General features: G+C 41.9%; 5 protein-coding genes across 6 annotated transcripts in view; 2 read left to right on the forward strand and 3 right to left on the reverse strand.

Annotated features, from left to right (window-relative positions):
* LOC108601059 overlaps positions 1 to 12,663 on the reverse strand; it is a 58,162-nt gene extending 45,499 nt beyond the window's left edge. Inside the window, exon 1 of the mRNA XM_033293778.1 lies at positions 11,225 to 12,663. Within this exon, the coding sequence (XP_033149669.1) occupies positions 11,225 to 12,610 (1,386 nt within the window). The 5' untranslated portion in view covers positions 12,611 to 12,663. The remainder of the gene's footprint in view (positions 1 to 11,224) is intronic.
* LOC108598578 (T-related protein) lies at positions 494 to 9,956 on the forward strand. Of its 2 annotated transcripts, none has more exons than XM_017985267.2 (7): positions 494 to 756; positions 5,209 to 5,530; positions 6,391 to 6,511; positions 6,575 to 6,718; positions 6,784 to 7,558; positions 9,031 to 9,406; positions 9,492 to 9,956. In XM_017985267.2, exons 2-7 carry the CDS (start codon positions 5,214 to 5,216, stop codon positions 9,790 to 9,792), a joined length of 2,034 nt encoding a protein of 677 aa, XP_017840756.2. In that variant the 5' UTR covers positions 494 to 756; positions 5,209 to 5,213; the 3' UTR covers positions 9,793 to 9,956. The 2 variants fall into 2 exon arrangements, with proteins under 2 accessions (XP_017840756.2, XP_017840758.2); XM_017985269.2 differs by having other exon boundaries at positions 9,453 to 9,583.
* A 1,001-nt stretch (positions 12,664 to 13,664) lies between the features above and the next one.
* On the forward strand, positions 13,665 to 15,685 carry LOC108598610. The gene is made up of 3 exons (XM_017985308.2): positions 13,665 to 14,539; positions 14,592 to 14,787; positions 14,846 to 15,685. Exons 1-3 carry the CDS (start codon positions 13,756 to 13,758, stop codon positions 15,342 to 15,344), a joined length of 1,479 nt encoding a protein of 492 aa, XP_017840797.2. The 5' UTR covers positions 13,665 to 13,755; the 3' UTR covers positions 15,345 to 15,685.
* A 5-nt stretch (positions 15,686 to 15,690) lies between these two features.
* On the reverse strand, positions 15,691 to 16,301 carry LOC108598611. The gene is made up of 2 exons (XM_017985309.2): positions 16,073 to 16,301; positions 15,691 to 16,011 (listed from the first exon to the last, which is right to left on the reverse strand). The coding sequence occupies exons 1-2, from the start codon at positions 16,158 to 16,160 to the stop codon at positions 15,737 to 15,739; spliced, it is 363 nt and encodes a 120-aa protein (XP_017840798.1). The 5' UTR covers positions 16,161 to 16,301; the 3' UTR covers positions 15,691 to 15,736.
* A 775-nt stretch (positions 16,302 to 17,076) lies between these two features.
* On the reverse strand, positions 17,077 to 19,063 carry LOC108598778 (peritrophin-44). The gene is made up of 2 exons (XM_017985519.2): positions 18,223 to 19,063; positions 17,077 to 18,159 (listed from the first exon to the last, which is right to left on the reverse strand). The coding sequence occupies exons 1-2, from the start codon at positions 18,227 to 18,229 to the stop codon at positions 17,159 to 17,161; spliced, it is 1,008 nt and encodes a 335-aa protein (XP_017841008.1). The 5' UTR covers positions 18,230 to 19,063; the 3' UTR covers positions 17,077 to 17,158.
* Between the last annotated feature and the right edge of the window lie 906 nt (positions 19,064 to 19,969).

Genomic DNA, 19,969 nt, shown 5'->3' on the forward strand with positions numbered 1-19,969 from the left:
AGTTGGACACAGGCTGAGTTGGCCCCTTGGATCTTGCTGGCCCGGACAGCAGCCTGCTGCAGGCTTATGAATGATGTGGCAAAGCAGCAAACAACAAGCTGAAATTCTGACAGACACTAAGCTGAGATTTCTACCTGTTGGCCGCTGGCCACATTGCTGGCAATGGCGTCGGCAGTTGAAGTGAGACGACTGCTTGGCCTGGCCTGGCTGGCCGCTTACCTGTTAGAAGGTGTGGCCAAAAGGTTTGCTGATCGTGCAACCGCTTGGTAAGTGCAAGCGAGATGCTCATAGCTACAGCTCAGAGTGGCAATGGCCGCTAAAGAGTTGAATTGGGCAGTGAGCCAAACGTGTAAACAAGATGGCATTATGGCCTAAAGCGGCACGAACGCGCGTACGAAGCGCAGCTTGTGATGGTTGAAAAAATTAACACCGTTCGGTTGATCATTAGCCCGGGAACGCTGGCAACGCAAACAACGACTCAGCTCACGTCGGCGACGCGCTCCTCCAAACGACTCGACTTGATCGACGGCAATATCTTACGCTTATCTATTGAAATCGCGTCGCGTTTATCGCTCTATAAACCGTGCTCGCAAGCTTAGATCCGTTCATAAAGTGCGGCTACCAATAAAATAATAAAAAACAATATTTGAAACATATTTTCAGCAGTGTTTTGTGCTCAAAGTGTTTAACCCGAGACTATAGGGATTACGTATTGCTGTGCCGACAAACTGCGTCGGGAAACAGATTTAAAGCTATGTAAGTTTTTCAAATTAAAATTAATTATTAATTGATAAATAGATTTAAAAAGCGAAGCGAATGCAATGATTGATATCTATTTAATAGATCGTTGTCTAAGCCTTGTATATACCATTTTTATATATTATTACTCAAAATCGTAGCCTTTTAATTTTGTATGACAACAAAGTGTATATGGTATATATATGGTATATATGGTCAGTTGAGTAATAATTCTTAAATCTTAATCAGCTCAGTCAAACTTTTCATCAAGCTATAAAACTAAAGTAAATAAAATTAACCTATTAAATGTAGGAAAGTAATAATTATACATATTGAGTTCAAGGCCCACCAAGATTTACCTTGAAATGTTAGTTTCTTTCCCTAGATACAAAAATCTCTAGAGACTTAAGTCTGATATCGCTTAAGATAAATCGAAGAAGGCGCAGATCACAGAGAGATTTCATTGTTTGGAATATTTAGATACACACTACTGTTAATAGTTGCTACCATGTCTTTATTCTCATGCCTCTAAATAAGAAAATTCTGTCTGCTAACATCTAACATTTAAAATTTGTAGGATTCCAGTATATTTAATCTTGATTTAATTCACAATATTTTACAAAAGCTACACTAAGTCTTATCAACACCTCACGAGTCTCTTAACCTTAGTAAACATTATCTGAATAACAACTCACAAAAGTTCTGGCTCCAAAAAGCAGCGCAAATAATAAAATTAAATGTAATATTTGCTCAATTACACAGACTCATAATGTTAATGCAAAAATTACACAAATTCCCGGCGACTGATAAAGTGCGCAACAAATGCTTTTTACATTAAGCTGCACATGATTATTAATAAGCGATTAAACATCAATTGTTAGAGAGCAATAAATTTATGCAAATGTTGTAGAGGCTGGGCTTGCCCAGTTTTAGGTATCAACGTGTGAAAATTAAACAAACAATTCAATCCAAACAGTTCAATGCTGTTAAAGCGCCAAAATTCACAAAACACAAAATTTGACACCCGAAACTCAAAGAGAGCAAGTGACAAAAATTGCGGCATTAATGAGTCCTAATAATAACTCTAATGATATAAAAACAGCCAACGCAAAAAGTTCACACGCAAATTAGTAGGGACATAAGAATTCCAAACTTGGTTGGAGAGTGAGACAGACAGACAGACAGACGGCCGCAGGCATTTTAATCGTTTTAGCTCGAGCTATAAATTGACAATGGCAAGGCCCAAGCCCACCCCCATGCGACGAAATTCACACACATTGACAATTGGCTAGCCAATTACGATGAATATATTAAATATAAATTCAAAGAGCAAGGAATTTAAATCACGCAACCCCTTGCCATGTCCCGTGCCCGTTCTTCGAGCGGCGCCTCAGCTGCCATGTTTAGTACTTGACAAATGCTTACTAATTAATTACAGTTTGTACAAAATTTTAGTATGCGTCTCATAAAGTGCGTCAATCAATGCGGAGGCGCTGGAGGAAGCAGGAAGGAGGTTGGTGGCAGGTGGCCGTGTGCAGAAAACAAAAGTGTGATAGGCACAAGCTAAGGGTACAGCTGACCTGAATTATGTCCCGACAAAGCAGTCCAATTAAATTTAGGTTTATTTTCCTGCAAAAGGCAAGTGTGAAATTTAGCAAATCTCTTTTGAAATGCCTGCGATAAGCCTGCTGGCTACTGTTGCCACTGCCACTGCCACTGCTGCTGTCCATGCCCATTGAAGGTGCGAAGCGCAAGCAGCAGGTGACACAACAGTTTAATTTTATCAAGTTTGTTACGCTTTGAAAATAAAGCAGTTGGTGAATTAAAAGAACTTTAACCTGACGTGTTGCTGAAGTACTTTTGAAAACAGCTATGCCCTAATGCATGTAGTGTATTGGAAATGAGTCTGTGTCAACAACAAAGTCACGAAATCATTTTAAAATCAACAACGCACCAAAACGGTTGAGCTGGAAAAAGCACCAACCCAGACTCAGACGTGGCCCCAACATGGCGGCCATCAAAATTTTTAAACTCTAGCGCACACATATGCATTGCACATACATAAAGTACACACGCGCACACACACACATATGCATCCACAGTTGAGCGCATAGGCAAATAAGCTTTGGACACACACTTTGGCAGCGCACAAACAACAGCATTTCATTAAGCCACAGCGATGATTGTGATGGAAATACAGCGCGGGGCATTTAAATAGCATCGCATATTTTGCACTCAATGGCCAAGACCTGCATGTGTTGCTTGCTTAGTAGCCAGTTGCTGCTGCCTTGGCAATGAATCATTTCAGTCAAAACACATTATTCACTTAATTTCAAAGCAAGCAATGCAAAATCTGTAAATTGATAGCAAAGCAACTAAATCATCATCATGTTAAGCTTATTTAAATTCAAATTATAAAACAATTCTCTGTTGCCGGAAGCACTAATTGTGTAAAGGATTTTAGGAAGAAACAAGAACATCGACTCTCGAACCCAAGCTGCGCCCTAAATTAAATTATGTTAAATATATTTGGCTTTACAAAGACTTGGGCTTACACTTTATAAGTTTACAATTAAAATATACAATCTTTTTATTTAATTCAAGAAAGCTTTATAATTCAAATAGGTTCAAATACCAAATTTAGCATTTTGGTTTGCTTATTATATTGTAAAATCAATGTTCTTCGACATGAGAATTTAAATCAAAGTCTCTATTGACAGTGCCCACTGTATTTTCATTTAGCATGCAAATAAAACTATAGATTTGCCTCACACGCCATATATATATATATGCTCTGCTGCATATTTAGATCTCTATCTAATTAAGTGCAACTATCTATGACCATCTAAGCTGCTCTACAATTGATGCATACTAAACTAATTTACAACGCACACTTCAGTTATGAGTATTAGCTCAGCTGCATGTTGCATTGTTTGTCAAAATACTTGACTACCCATAACTTTATATGTATGTATATGATGACTGATGCGTCCAACAAGCAATTCTTTTGAGCCAGAGACGAATATATATATTGTATATATGGCTGTGCCCGTCGGCATTTTGGCCTCCAATTTCATAGCGTAATAAAAACAAACAAAACAATTAATACATTTTCCTAATTTATGATTACAAAACATTGCGAGAAACACTTTCAGTGCCTGTGGAGAATTTAGACATCACTCCGGAGCAGATTTAAGGCACATTTTGTATTCTGATTTCTTGCTGTTGTTGTTGCTGCTGTTCTTGTTATTGTTGTTTTCATTTACAATGCGCCGCAGTGAAGACGCGCCGGGTACGGGTAAGAGGCTAGCAAACAGAGGTGTTTGTTGCCCGTTGCTACGGCCATAAATAAAAAAGGGTGCCCGTTTTTTATGGCCCAGCCAACTGGCCAGCATCCAAGTCCAAGTCCGCGTTCCAAGTCTCACAGTGTATACATGCATCTGTCTGTGTGCGGTGTGTGCGTGTGTGTGTTTGAGTCTGGGCATGGCATACCGAAAGTGTGCAATATAATTAAAAGCCGACAAGAGAGTCGTACCCCCAGCTTTATACATCTAATGCGCTCTCGAATAGCGCAGTAAAGGTGTAAAGGTAAGTGCTGGGAAGCTGAAAATACTTCGAAGCCGCGGCGGGTGTGCCGTCTTTGATGTAATTGCTTCAGAGTCATCGCTGAAGAGATAGAGAGAGCGCTAACTATATTCTTGTAAATTTCATATACATCGATATGTATGGAGCGCATCAGCTTTTGTTTGCTTTTCTTATCATATTTTTTTAAAATCAATTATTGCGCTAAATTTATAAATTTATAAGAGCTTGTAAATTGTTTAAGCATTGTTGTTCAATTGACAAAAGAGAGGCAGAGAGTTGATAACTTCAATTGTTTTATTTACTTTATTTATTTTATTTAATGCCAGTGTATCATGTATTCAATGGAAAACAAATATAAATTGAACATTGAACGGACATTTTACGAGAAACATCACAAAACTTGTTCTGTACAAATTTCAGAGAATATTTAAAGCTCATGTTGTAAATTAATATTTTAAGCTAATTTTACGCCTGGCTATAGTCGTATTCATTGAAAATATTATTTTAAAGTAAGCGTGTTGTTTTTAAATGAAAAGTAAATTAAATATAATTATTGGCCACTATATTCAATTAAGTTATTCTAATTCAAATGAAATTTAAAGAAGTCGAAACTTTTTATAGGGGTTTTTTTTAAAACGATTAGACGAAGTGATAAACAGAAGTTCTTTACACTTAAAAAATGTATTTTATTATATGTGCAAGTTAATACTATATCAATAAATACGTTATTGATAGTTTCTCATTGAAAAACCCTAGAAAGAAACATAAATCGTGGGAAACTTGCTAATCTCAAGTCAAGTTGTTTTGTCAAATCTCCAGATGCTTTTTGCATTGTCATTTCATTTACAAAAATTAAAATATATATTTGCTGCTTTTTTCTTACAGCAGACATGACCACATCGCATATATTGTCCGCCGTGGATCCGACAACAGCTTTGAATGGGAATGTGTCGGCCAATGGGGCTGGCAATGTGGCAGCTGGCAACAGCTCGCCGGCGGCACAGCAAGCCACGCATAATGGACACGCGCTAAACAGTGGACTTTCAATGGCGACTGGTGGGGGACGAGATGGTGGTCATCGCATTGCGGGCGGTGCGGCCAGTCCGAATGAATTGGATCGCAATTTGCGCGTTTCGCTGGATGATCGTGAGCTTTGGCTGCGTTTTCAGAATTTGACCAACGAGATGATCGTCACCAAGAATGGCAGGTGAGAGGAGCGCAACTTAGCCCTTATTTTTTGTTTTTTTGTTTTGCACTGGCCCAATGTGTTAAATGGCACATAACGTGGCCCACAGCGCATTTTGTTTTCCTATGCAAATTGGCAATGAGTTTGTTTTTTTTTTATTTATTTTTATTTTTGGTTTTTGTTTTTTGCCTGCAATGATTTTTCATTTCGAGCTGTTTGCACCTTATAATGAAGCGTTAACGTTTCTGTAGAGACAAACATACAAACATATGTAAGTATGTATTTATTTACATACGGGCATTTGTTGAAATAACTAAAAATATTTACCAACGCACACACACAGCTTAAAGTGTGTGTGTGTGTGTGCACGAAACGCGTTTAGAACTTGGACTTAAACGTCCGGCGGTTGCTCAGGTGCTAATTAACGCGGCCCGGCAACAGCCGCCATCTTGTACTAATTGTTATGGAACATTGCGGGCCATTGCAAGAGCAGAGAGCGAGAGAGAGAGAGAGGGAGAGACGGGGGGAGGGTCAGTCTGACAAACGCGTTTCCAATATTTGTGCGAGAGTTTGCTGGCGTGCTCTGCTGCTTTGGGCCACAAAAACGCAGTCCAAGCACGTAGCCAACTTGCAATTAAAAGTGTTGCAAAATTCTCTTTGCCGTGGCATCCACTTTTTTGTCCAAGCAATGTCATGCCATGGCTTAAAGCATGCACTTGCAGAAAAAATGTTGCTAAGTTGCAACGTTTCGTATGTGAAATTATAAATAATGGAAATCATTAATCAGCTTAATTTCATGCCTGTTGATATGAAATATACCCTTTGCACGTTTTTAAATTGAAGCAAAGTTTCAAGGCAACCTTTTTTATTTTTGTGTACAGACGCATGTTTCCGGTGGTGAAAATCAGCGCCTCTGGCCTGGATCCGGCGGCCATGTATACGGTGCTCTTGGAGTTTGTGCAGGTGGACTCGCACCGCTGGAAATACGTGAATGGAGAATGGGTAGGTCTAGCCGCGCTAATGAAGAGCACATTTCTAATTCGATATCATTGTGTGTTCTGACAGGTGCCTGGTGGCAAGGCCGAGGTGCCGCCTTCGAATCCAATATATGTGCATCCAGAGTCGCCCAACTTTGGTGCACACTGGATGAAGGAGCCCATTTCGTTTGCCAAGGTTAAGCTCACCAACAAGACCAATGGCAATGGCCAGGTAAGATCAGCAGCTCAGTTTCTGCGGAAGTAACTTTTACTAACGTTGTTTTCCACTCGCAACAGATCATGCTGAATTCGCTGCACAAGTATGAGCCGCGCGTGCATTTGGTGCGCGTGGGCTCGGAGCAGCGCCATGTGGTTACATATCCGTTTCCAGAGACGCAGTTCATTGCAGTGACCGCTTACCAGAACGAGGAGGTCACTTCGCTGAAGATCAAGTACAATCCCTTTGCCAAAGCCTTTCTCGATGCCAAGGAGCGACCGGACACGCTCTATCCACACGACACGCACTACGGCTGGCTCATACCGCCGCCCACGCACTACACCAGCGCTGCAGCAGTGCAGGCAGCTGCTGCCCCCGCTCCACCACCACCAGCAGCAGCGGCGCTGGCGTCCAGCACAAGCAGCATGTCGAGCGGCGGCTGTGATCGCTATGGGCGCTCCTTATGTCCATCCACACGCAGTGCGTCTGCCAATCGCAGCACGCCGTATAGTCGCCCACGCGTAGCCTCCGGCTCTGGCTCAGGCTCTAATGGCAGCGTTGGCAATGTATCCTCTTCCTCGCCGCAGCCGCCGTCGGCGCCACAAACCCCCACCAGTCTGCAGTCGTCCATTTGCTCCAGTGCCGGCACTAGCGTATGCAGCTCCAGCCTAAGCAGCGCCAGCTGCTACACCAGTTCCTATGCGCAGTCAAGTTTTGTGCCCGTCGAGAGCAGCTCCACAGCCTCGACGGTCTTCTCTTATCCCAGCAGCTGGCAGACGAGCAACAGCAACTACTGGAGCTCCACAAGCGTGCCGGCAGCCGTGCCCACAACTGTCTGCAGCAGCCGTAATATGTGTAAGTAACCAGAAAGACCTAAGCTAAGATCAAGTCGAAACGCCTACAATAATATAGTTGATATAGCTGGAATGCTTGAACAGCTGTCTCTTCATTCAACTAAATTAATAGACCGAGTCAGAGTGTTACAATGACAAAGGCAGTCAATTTGCATATATTTGACTTGGAATTTTTATTAATTTAATTAATTTAAGAGTGACAAGAATATTAAATTTTGTAAAGAATTGCTGAAAATGCATTAAGGTACTCCGAACATTAAAATGAAATTTAGAAGAAACATACCAAGCCAGCTACCCGTTTAGAAAAGACCTAAATACATTAAAATCTTGATCCTAGACCTATAGCTTATTCCTGAGATGTTTTTAGAATTATTTTTAGATTCCACTCTAGTATTATAGTATTGCCTTAAAAAAGGCTTAAAAATAACATAGAAGGTTAGTAGAAGGTGATTGCAGCTATTGCTTAACACAAACCAAAATTGCCAGCACTTTGTAATTGCTGACAATTTCTTTATAATAATAATAATGCATATTATCTATTCGCCACCAACATTTAAATACACTTTGACTAGTGTATCGCAGCAAACACACGCATGCACTCACAAACACATACACACAAAACAGCTTACGCGTCACAGCTCGTTTTCGCTTGTCAGCGTCAGCAGCGCGCCGCCGCTGCGTCGTCAGCCGACGTTGTATGGCGCGTCAGCACGTGCACCCGCTGTCTATATTTGAAAATTGAAATGTGAAAATTCCTAAGTTATTTATCCGATCGTTTGAAATTTTCACAATCGGTCGAAAACAGAATAGGCAATTTTGTGATTTATTTCAGATTTTTTAAATTTTTTACTGCCTTATATATTGTTTTTTCGATTTGCGGGGGATGGGGGGAGGAAATAAAAAAAAATAAAATAAGCGTAGTGTCCTGGATATAGGAGCACCCACATACCAAATTTGGTTGCCCCTAGCTCTTATAGTGCTGAGAACACGCACTCATACAGCGACGGCACGGACCGGACGGACGGACAGACGGACTATATCGCATGGCTCTATCGACTCAGCTCGTCGAGCTGACAAGAATATATATACTTTATGGGGTCTGCACCCCTCCTTCTCCCTGTTACATACATTTGAGCAACTTCAAAATACCCTTTTTCCATTTTTTACAAAAAATGTCAAAGGTATTAAAAAGGCTACAGAGCAGGTAGAATAAATATATATGTCAATTTGTTAAATTCATTTCTTTTCAAACAAACCTTGAGATGAGCATAAATGCTGTATGGACTCTTAATTATAGTCCAATTTAGATAGTCTAATGATAATGTAAATTAAAATATACAAATCAATATATCAATAAGCTAAGAAGTAATTATGAATATATATCCTGGCTTCGCTTATGGATAAACATCAATCAAAGCGTATGTGAAAGAAATAATTAAAATATTAAACTAATTTCTTTCGGTGTGCTCACAGCTACCCACAACTCGCCATCGCCCACAAACGGTTCACCCAGCTATACCACACCCTCGCCCGGCTATACTATACACCATCTGACACCGCATAGCCATCAGCATCAGTACAATCTGACGCAGTCGGAGCTGTACGGCACCGGAGCCGGTGCCTCCAGCTCGCTGCAGACTTATGGCGCGCACACTACGCATCAGGTGTACCATCCCACGCCCACTTCGCCCACTCATCAGCTCTACACCAATATGCTGAATGCACCCTCAGCGCTTAGCTACAGCGCCAGCGGCTGGCACAATGGCTCAGGCAGCGAGTACGGCTTGTACCAGAATGCAGCAGCGGCGGCCGCTTATTATCAGCCGGAGTACATACCACTGGAGATTGGGTAAGTTTTTGTGGCGCTGAACTCTTTAAATTTATCGCTAAAGTAGCTATCAATGATTCCACGCACACACACAAACGATTTGCAGCTATGCCAGCCACGCCCATCCGCTGGAGCCTGTGGACGTCACCAAGTCACTGGAGGACACACAGTACAAGTCAACCGAGCAGGTGCACAGCTCTGTCATTACCCTAGAGTGCGCCAACGCCAACGCCAACGCGGGCCTCAAGTCTACCCAGAATCACAACGACATCAAGCTGGAGTCATTAGAGCACAGCGTCGAGCCCGTCGCCGTGCCCATGCTGAGCGCAGTGCCCACTTCTGTGGTAACAGCCGTTAGCGCCGACACCTGGACTCCACTCACGCCCCCGCAAAGTACGCTGCAATGAGTTCGTTACGTCTCTCCATTCCGTCACAGCCTTTAGACGCAACACTACCCCTAGCTAACTACTACGCTAATATTGCATTATCTAAACGGAATTAGTTTTAGTCAAGTCTCAATATGCTAAATATACCTTTATTATAGCAAATGTTTTCGCGTAAGCTTGTAGTAATTGTGTCAAATTTATTTTATGTCAAATTATAAATATACATATAAACATACGCTCAAGCTCGGTAATGAGTTGTAAAGTTACAAACTTGAAAATAAAAAACATATATTGATTATGAAGAGTACAGCGACTGATTTAATATCAAGCAATAACATTTTTACACTCGCTCTCGCTCAGCAACGTAAGTGACGCGGTTTCGCGACAGCGAGCTTGTGAGAGTGCAAGCTGACTGCTATAGGCAAGCAGTGCTATATGCAAGCAGTGATGAAGGCAAGCAGTACAATTGATAATGGTGCATAGAGTCAGCAAACTTTTGTCAAGTAAGAATCGATAAGAAATAATAGTGAACATAGTTTTTCTACTTCTTTTTTCTTATTCTATGATAAAAATGTCCATTAATCATGGACATATGGGAGATTTTTGAGCAAAGAACGAATACATCAGCGAGATAAATATTGAACCACTTTTTTCTATGCAAGTAAACAATTGTATTAGGTTTCTTTCAGTCCGCACAGAAACGAAATGGCAATAACATTTTCAAAGATGCTCTGATTTATTTTAATTAAATTTTCAAATTGTATTTTGAGCACGGTCATTAGAAACTGCATTAGCTCATTAATTTTAATACTCTTTAATATATTTGAGGCCTGTGGCAAATTCACAATACTTCCTCCGAATGTTTTGAATCGTTAATTAAGCAAATAAATAATGATAACTTGGATAGATTCAAACCAAGTTCATTCCAATTGCCCTTATTGCTATTATTATTGTATTGCCTTGAATAAAGTTGCCATAGCTTAAGCTTTAGACAGTTTAATTCATTTGCAAAAAGCCCAAGGTGAGAATTAAATATTCAGCTGTGTTTACAAATAATTTAAATAATCTGTTAATGAGTTTAGCATTTGTGAGTACCAACAAATATTTCTTGCTAGGAAAACACTTTGCCTAGATGAAGGTCCCCGCATATTTAATTTAAGATTTCCGACAGCCGTTATTTGGGTCGCTACAAATACTTACCAATTGTTTATAAATTTGAAGAACATTTACGAGTGAGACAGTGTACAGTGTATATATAAATTACCATATAACAATCTATTAAGTATTAATGCATATGTTGTAGCTGTTGTAATTGTCTGATTGCCCCATTACAAATTTATAATTTACTTGGCGCAGTCACGCCTCAACAATAGCTCGAAAGCCACAAACCATGGTGAATACAAACTGTATGAACATTCAATACGCTTCAATATGTGGACTGGGCAACACTCACCTGATAGTCCATTGAATTGCCGTAGCCCATGTGATTGCAGGAGCACGAACAATGCTTGATATGTTGCTCCAGTTCGTCGTCAATTAGGGCGCCACATAACATTGCATTGTGGCCATAACAGGCAGCGCTCAAATCCTGATGATATTTGACTTGTGCACGTTCCCCGCCTCCTACGACTCCCACTCCTGCTCCTGCTGCTGCTGCTGCTTCCCAATTGCAGTCAGCTACAGGCCGATGGCGTGGCTGGTAACGAGCCTCGTTTGTTTGATGCTCGCCCAGCTGATTTGTGGCCGCTGTCATGGTCATTGCAAGCGGCTGACCAATAATCTGTTGCTGTGGATGCTCACTGCTCACAGCGCCACCCACACCAGCAGCGGCATCCAAAGAGTTGGATTTAAAGAGAACGCGACTGTTGCGCTCTTGCGCTGTTAAAGTTATGTTGCCGCCGCCTTTGAAGAGAGTGTGCTCAAAGCTGTGGGGCCACTGAAACGCTTCGTAAGCAACAGCTTCGCCATTGAACTCCTCGTCCTCAACATCGCTCGGCAGTTCATAGCGTCGGCCCGGCCCAGGCCCACCAGTTGCCGCTGTGGCTGTTGCTCCTGCATTCAGTGTGATAGCGGAGCTGGCAGAATTTAGCATGAGGCTCAAGCGCAACAGCTCATTGGAGTCTGCCGCCGGCAAGGGCACACTACACGAGCCTGTCTCAGTGCCACTATCAAATGCATCCGACTGCGCCTCCGCATGCAGTTCATCCATCTTGCACTCCACTTCACCGCGCTGTTGTTGCTGTTGCAGGCGCGCACGTTGACCCACTATAGATGCTGCCGTAGAGTTGGCGCCATATTTCCAAAAGGTCTTATTGGTGCCCAAAATGCGCTGTAGTTGCGGTGGCGTCAAGCTATGTGCATTGCCTTGACGCTTCTTGCGCTCCGGCTGCTGCAGCGTTCTGAAGCTATTGCGGCCTGGTGACAATGAACCACTCGACTTGGCGCTGGCGCCGCCAAAGCGTGCCTTAAGTTTGCGACCAAATCCTGCCACCAGTGTGTTATCTTCGCTAGCACGTGGCGCTAATGAGTGCGCCGAAAGCGATAAAGCACGTGATAATTGCAAACGTGGACTGCATGCAGCGCTGCTGCTACTGGCGGCCTTCGCCTGCCGACGACACTCATCGATGGTTGGCAGCTTGAGCAGATGCGGATGCAGTTGAGCATAGGCAAACGCTGGCCTACCATTGTCGACATTTTTGGACGCTGCACTTGTTGCTGTTGTAGCTGCAGCAGCTGCTTCAAATAGATTTTTTTGGCTATTTCGCAGCGCTAAAAACTCCTTTTGTTCTTCCTCCTCCAGCGCCTTGAGCGCACGTAAGTCCCATTCGCCAGATGTCATGGTCTAAGAACTCGCCATTATTTCGCCATTTAACACACTCACATTTTAAATGCGCGCTGCTTCACACGCGCCACACGAATTACCGTTAGCATTTGAGCCTAACGTTACACTAAACGTGGCCAAGGAAGTAAGTTTACAAGGAAACCTTTGACACACGCTCTGCGCAGCCGCTAAAGTCATAAACTGTTCGGCGTCAACGAATCCTAACAGCAGTCCACCCACACACACTCTCTCTGGCCTCGAGACAATGCTGCTAACTTAACAGCTGCTGTTAAATGACAGTGGTCAGCGCTGCATTGAAATCCACAAGTGTGGAATGCATGTTACCTAGCAGCAGTTTATAGTTAATTCTTAGTTTTAGCCAAAACATTAATATTAATCATTAAATTAAATTTAGTCTTTAATACACTAATAGGGTTTCATTATTTTTACTTAAATTATATTAAAAACGGCGCTACTACGCGAGCATCGGTCATCGGTCTTTGAAAATTATTGTTCCTTGAGTGACAACTCTTACTGGAAACCGATTAACTCAATATTCTAGCTAAATATTCTGCGGTCTGTTCTGCGACTCTCATGGACATTAGGCTAAAATATTATACAAGTTACACAGATAGTCCAAATTAACCGGAAAAAGCGAAATTTGCTGCTTTGCATACAGTGTGTATTTTAGTTAATTTTCCACTTTGTCGCGCAGGACTTGCCTCAAATTAAAGCCATTCGATATTTCTGCAGCAAATACGTTGCGCCTTGCAAATTGTCATGTTGTTGCAAGCCGATGCTGCTGGCAGGCTATAAATTGTTGGCGACGTAGTCACCCACACCCACCCCAATGCCCAGTTTTGCAACTAGTTTGCTGTTGACGCCCACAAACTTTTTGGAGCGCAGCTGCCTGCAGCCGGAAAGCAGCAAAAGTCAAGATCAAAAGCAAGCTGTTACCAGGGCAAAATGGCAAAGTTGTCAGGCCACGCCTACTCGTTGGGCCGCAGTGTTTCTAATAGAACAAGCACAAGCATGCCAAAGCTTTTGAAAAAAAAAAATAGAAAGAAAAACTAAAAAAGAAACTTGTTTGTTATAGAATTGAAAACACTTTCAGCTGAACAAGCGTTCAGAACCAATTGCATATTTATTTATACATTGCAGCAATGTCCAAGCGCCAGCAGGAAATACTACGCATTGAGCGTGAGGTGAGAGCCAAGCTGCCGCATCGCGCCTTTCGCGAGATAATCTTTGACAGAGAACAGATAAAGGCAAGCATAGTGCCACTGAGCTATACGGAGGCGCGTCGGAAACACGGTCCCATCTACGAGGCACTGCAGGATGAACTGCATCATGCGGGATGTCGCATGATGCCGGAGTTCCTGCACTGCCTCGCCGAGAAGGAGCAGGCGCTATACGAATCCATCAGCATACGCGCGCGTATCATCGATGATCGTCCGCTGCTCTATGAAGTGGTAGAAAAACTAAAGCATGCCGAGCTGGCCGTGCTGCAGCGCAAGTTCAAAGGACTCAAGGAGTGCTTTACGCTATTCTATGAAACGCTGGTGTTGCTGGAGCCATACCGCGTCAAGTACGAGTACGCACTGAATGCAGTTATGGAGCATATAGTTTCGCTTTGCCACAACATTGAGGGCCAGGAGCGTGATGCGGCCGAGATGATAGCGCGCATTTACTTTACCTATGCCAAGTATCTGGAACGCACAGGAGAACGGGCAAATGCAATAACCTATCTGCAGACAACGTTGGAGCTGGTGCGTGGTCATATGTGGCCAGCTGAGATGGATTCGCGCGCCGGCGGCGTCATACTACACGAACTGGTGGCTCAGATGCTGGCCCGCCAGCTGCTAATCTATGGACGTCAGATAGTGCGCCACCAGCCCGACGAGGCCATTGAGATGGCCAGGCGGGCAACAGTGCTCATAGCAGAGAGTATGTAGCAATAGCCAGCAAAGTCAATACTAACCATTTGTTTATCATACAGTTGGTCGCGAGAAAAACTTGGATATATTTTGTGATACGTATTTGGAGCGCGCCTTCTTTCTAATGGAAAAGGGTGACTATCATCCGGCTATGCTTTGCCTGGAGCTGATTCGGCCACAAATTATTGCTTGCACCGAGTATAAATTTGTCAAGCTTAACATGAAGTTCTATCTATATCAAGGACAATGCGCTGAAAGGTACGTCAATTATTCAGTTAAGCTAACAATTATATTTCAACGATTTCTGTGCTTGCAGCTTTGACTACATTGAGAAAGCCATCTCCAGTTTTAAGCGTGCGCTGCGTCTATCACGTCTGTATGACCATAAGGAACAAGAGGCCGAGATCTTGCTGAATCTGGGCAAGCTCTTTGCACGCGACACACAGAAGACCAACATAGCCAAGAAGTGCTACAATCAGGCCAAGAGCATTTACATCGACTACAACGATACGCACAGCAAGAAGACCGCTGTCTTTCTCATGGCCAAGCTAATGGCGGACGAGATTACGCCATTGTATATGGCCATGCTAAAGGCGTCGAGCTCACAGTACTGCGCTTTCTACAATTTGCGTCAGTGGAAGAATCGTTGTCGTCCCTTTTGGCATAGTCTGGGCGATGAGATCATGAAGCAGGAGCGTAACAAAATTTACTGCTTGCTAGAGGAAGAAAATCCAGATCCCGTTAAGGTAACCGATGAGTATCTGGCGCTGGACGGCAATACGTTTAAAGTAGAGGAGGGTGATCTCTCAAATTAAAATTGTTATTGTTTGACAAGCATGGCTTATATTCCAGCCTTTGGGCCATGGGGCGTATGCTTAACGTGTTAGTGAATATTTATGGCATACGCCACTTTGCACACATTGCGTCTTCTAATTCCACATAGTTAGCCCATATTTAATTCTATGATGACACAAACGCGCAACAAAAAGTTTGCAAATCAAAATAAATGCCCAAAGTTGCTTAATTAAAATGAAACTGCCAGGACAATGGAAAATCTCAAACAGCAAGGCCATTTAAGTGCGAAAATGCTGAGGCTTCCACATTGTTGCGCGGCCACAAAAAGCAACGGGTTGCATACAAATAATAAAAATATAAATGCTCTTTGAATTATTGTTTACGTTTAATTTAAATAAATTTTGATATACTTTTAATGCAAATTGTTATTTAGTCCAGTTGCTGGCGGCATTATCTGAAAGTAGCCATTAACCATATATATTCGGGGCAGATCTGGTTGGCTGCCGTCAGGATTCGTTTTCCAGCTGATGGTCAAGCAGGGCTCGGCCACGCCAGGCTTGGCATTCTTTGGCAGTGTTATTTGATAGTTGCTCGCATCCTCGGGCTTCACATTATTTTCAATTAATATGAGCGGACGTTCTGCCGCTGCAGCTGGAGCTGACGTTGGCGCTGCAGACGGCTGGCTTACTATGAAATTTAGGGCGTGTCTGTAGCATATATCTTTTGTGTATTCCAATTGATAACTTACATGGCTGACTGTAAGCAGGCACGACGAACATCAGTAGGAGCAGCAAAGTAAGCAACGTCAGCAGCTTGTGCAATGCCGCTGATTTCATTATGAATTATTCTAAGCAATACGTATGCGTATAAACAAATCAAAGTAAACAATATAGTACTAGTGGTAATAATAATAATAATAAATGCCGCACGAGTCTCAATACACGTATTATCAAGCGTTGACTTCAAACTGCGCATTCTCTGCGTCTGGCTTTGGCCAGAGACTCAGCTCAAATTGCTCTCCGATATTATATATACTCAGACTGATATCAGCTGTAAACAAAGCTGATTGTGTCAATCAAAATGCGCGCTGTGAGCGCATAAATGAGTGTCATGTACTCCAGCACAAAGCTCGCAATCATAATGTGAGCGCTGAGCACAAAGAAATCGCTTGAATGGCATCAAACTGCGCTTTTGAGGTCGTAGAAACCCCAACAACAACATTAATATGTACAGCATATGTTGTTATGTATATATGTATGTATGTATGTATATATCCATGTGCATGTCTGCATTTAAAATTATTAATTTATGCACAAACAGTGAAGCCAAAATTAATTAACACTTGCATATGTCAGCAAATATTTCACAGCAAAGTTTCATTTAAATTGATAAGACTGCATGCTAAAGAATGTTATGCATCTATAAATAATTGTTGACTAAAACTATAAATAATTTTTGGCTATTTAAGTGTAGCATTAGCTAATCAAATTTTGTTGTCGGCAAAAGGTTTTTTCATACAAATTATAATTCAGTACTAGCGCTTATAAAATAAAAAAATAAATATATATATATATCATAATACATGTACTTCTTTAAGCCACTTGTTTGTTTTATATATCAGACTTATTATTTTACTTGATTTATTTACTTTATATATTTTAAAAATATATGTCGCCAGTTTTCACTAATTTATTTATTCAAATTCTTTTTATTTGTATGTTTACCAAATTTATTAATTTTGAATAAATATTTTTTTTTTATTTACAACTCAACTAACACCAACAAATTATCTTTATATAGCGTGTGTTAAACAATTCAATTGAATCTTCTATGCTCATAGACAAGCGCGATAAGTCGTTTTCTCCCGAGTACAAGCTTGAGCTCCATAATCGAACCACATATTTTCGGGGCACTCAAGAATATCACCAAACTCCACACCATTTTTGCACTCTATATACTTGCGGCAATCGGAGTTTTGGACCAGCTCAAAGCCATCCATGCGTCCATCGCAGCGATCCTCAGCGCACTTCACGAGGCTGCGATCCAAACAGACTTCCGCTGTGGGCTCGAAGAAATATTCAAGGGGACACTGTTGCCACAGCGGATCAGGATCAGGCACTCCAGAGCCGAGATCACGGCAGTAATAGTAGCCACGGCATGTGGCACCATCGGAACTGAAGGCATTGCGTTTGGCCAGCTTCTTAGTACCGCAGGCACCATCCGGTATGGGATGGCTCTCACATTTCACCAGTGCCTTCTTTTCGCACTTTGCCAGGTCCACATCGTAGTACATGCCTGTGCCGCAATCATTGACTGTGGGCTTGGAGCTCTTGCAAGTAATGTACTGATGGCAATTATGCTCGTCCTTGATCTTTATGTCCGCCGGCACCACCTGGCATAGCTCATAAGTGGCCGCGCATGTTGTATCCTGGGGATAAACGCACATCTGCTTTGCTTTATCGAAGTACATGCCATTCCCACAGATGCCGCTGCTCAACGCTGTTGCCTTATCGCAATAATACCAATTGGCACAATTGAACGAGTCGCCGATGTAACCTTTGGATTTGGTGGTGCAGGGCACATTGCAGTAGGTGTCGGTTTTATCCTTAGTACCGCAGGTCTTCTTGGACAGGCCAAAGTACTTGCCATCAGCGCAGGTTTGGCCAGGTGTGCTCACATGATTCTGGCACTTAATCGACTGATTACAATAGCCAGGCTTACGCACCTCCGTACCATCCGCCAGCAGACGACAAATGTCCTTGCCACCCGTGAAACGTTCCGTCTGCTGGCTTGGCTGCAGCAATGAGAGCACGGTCAGCAACAACACCAGCAAACCTGCAAAAGTAAAGTAATTGCAGCTCTTAATAAATCCACATGTTTAGTATTTCAGCACTGCACCTTCCATTGTTGTACACTTTATAGTTCTCGAGGTTTATTAACCAACTAATTGTAGGCAGCCGAGTGTTTGTCATTTTATACGGACCCCCTTGGCTGAGCAGATAACATATACAGGTAGTTCCTTAATGACACTGTTATTTATTAAGAAAGCAATTAAAGTTCTTTTGTGGCAGATAAGATTTGGCATATCACAGTGCAGCTGTATATGAACAGCTACTAGATGCCTGTCGATATTTATAGCTAATCAAAAATTGATTTGAATTTCTATTAGCCTTGCAAAACATCAACATAAGCACAAATAACAGAAGCAACTTTCATTGAATCAGCAAAAATAAACTGGGTTAAATATAAATTGAGGCTGGAATGTCGTAGATATATTCATTCTTCGACTGTGATATAACGTTAACGTAACAGGTGTATTTTCCCATGTGTCATAAATTTCTTGACGTTAATGTAACACCCCAGTTCAAGGTTGAAATTAAAACTTTTGACAAAGAAACAAATAATGAAATGCGTCAATTTAAAATTAACAATTTGCTGACTTTTCGGCTTTATTCAACGAATTTGAAATTTATTATGTGTGGCTGCATTTTAAGATAAGTATGTATTGATTCAAACAACATTTGTAAATCAATCAACTGACGATAACAGACTGCCAGAATATGAACTGTTTAAATTTGATTTGAATGAAAACTCTCACATGATACGCGCTTATGAATAACAACAACAACAACAACAATGACGAGCGTTGACCGAGTACAACCTGGCAAAAGGGGAAACCTTTTGTAGCACTTCAATGGCTTCGCGCATGCATGTGACACATATCACTGACTTTAGTTTCTTTATTATAAATAAATCACTTATACAGTTTTTCAGCACTATTGATAGTTAACACTTTGCTCTGATCTGATCTGCTGATTGGTTCCAATAAGAAGCACTGATTTCGAATGGTGCTAGAATTGAGTATAATTTTAGCAGACGATATCTATGCACCAATCGATCTCAGTTCTTCAATTCGAACATTTTTAATAGATATGAGTTCCTGTGGCAAATCCTTTTTGTCGCTCAGCTCGTACGCAATGTACATTTGGTTGTGGACTGATGACGACTGTCAATGGAGACTGGCGTAACGTGGGCTTAAATCTGAGAAACCTGTTACACCTGAGATCATTTTTACAATAGGCCAGTTACCTTCTCTTTCGCTCGCTTGCTCTCTCTTGCGACTCTCTGAGACTGAGCGCTTTTAGCAATGTAATGCACACCCATAAGTAAGCCCGACTTTGCCCATGTGTTGGACTATGCAGAGCTCATAGCCTCAAGTGTCAGTGTCTAGCCCAAGCTGTTGCATATTTAGCTTCTTCTTTTCTTCATTTAAGTTGTATTTTATTTTGTTTTTCTTTGCTTTGGTAATTTAATTCAAGCGTACCTCGCCTGTTGATGTTGATGTACCTACATTTAAATAATTAGAATTGTTTTTGGCTTGGGTTACATGTAAACCAAAAGCAGGAAGCCTCTCACCACCGCAGTCGGCTGGCAGCATGATATATAACAGTACTTGTCATAAGTAGCTCAAAGGTTTAGCGGCAAGTAAATGTAGATTGCTTTTACCAGTTATGGGCTGCTCTTGAATGTCAATTGCAGATATTGGCGGCTAAAGAGATGCCAATTGATTGACTTAGCTAGCTAACGTTAAGGGCATAACGGACTATATGCTCATTATAACTGTAAGTACTGAACATTTTTTCAT

The sequence above is a fragment of the Drosophila busckii genome, chromosome 3L, assembly GCF_011750605.1.
Source record: "Drosophila busckii strain San Diego stock center, stock number 13000-0081.31 chromosome 3L, ASM1175060v1, whole genome shotgun sequence".
NCBI classification, from domain to species: Eukaryota; Metazoa; Arthropoda; class Insecta; order Diptera; family Drosophilidae; genus Drosophila; species Drosophila busckii.

Bases quoted from the DNA above. Each gene is read 5' to 3' on its own strand.
- LOC108598578 (XM_017985267.2), top strand. From the start codon at position 5,214: ATGACCACATCGCATATATTGTCCGCCGTGGATCCGACAACAGCTTTG. The intron at 5,531-6,390 runs GTGAGAGGAGCG...TTTTGTGTACAG, and splicing joins ATCGTCACCAAGAATGGCAG to ACGCATGTTTCCGGTGGTGA. The intron at 7,559-9,030 runs GTAAGTAACCAG...GTGTGCTCACAG, and splicing joins CTGCAGCAGCCGTAATATGT to CTACCCACAACTCGCCATCG.
- LOC108598610 (XM_017985308.2), top strand. From the start codon at position 13,756: ATGTCCAAGCGCCAGCAGGAAATACTACGCATTGAGCGTGAGGTGAGA. The intron at 14,540-14,591 runs GTATGTAGCAAT...TTTATCATACAG, and splicing joins AACAGTGCTCATAGCAGAGA to TTGGTCGCGAGAAAAACTTG. The intron at 14,788-14,845 runs GTACGTCAATTA...CTGTGCTTGCAG, and splicing joins CAAGGACAATGCGCTGAAAG to CTTTGACTACATTGAGAAAG.
- LOC108598611 (XM_017985309.2), bottom strand. From the start codon at position 16,160: ATGAAATCAGCGGCATTGCACAAGCTGCTGACGTTGCTTACTTTGCTG. The intron at 16,012-16,072 runs GTAAGTTATCAA...TAAATTTCATAG, and splicing joins GCCTGCTTACAGTCAGCCAT to TAAGCCAGCCGTCTGCAGCG.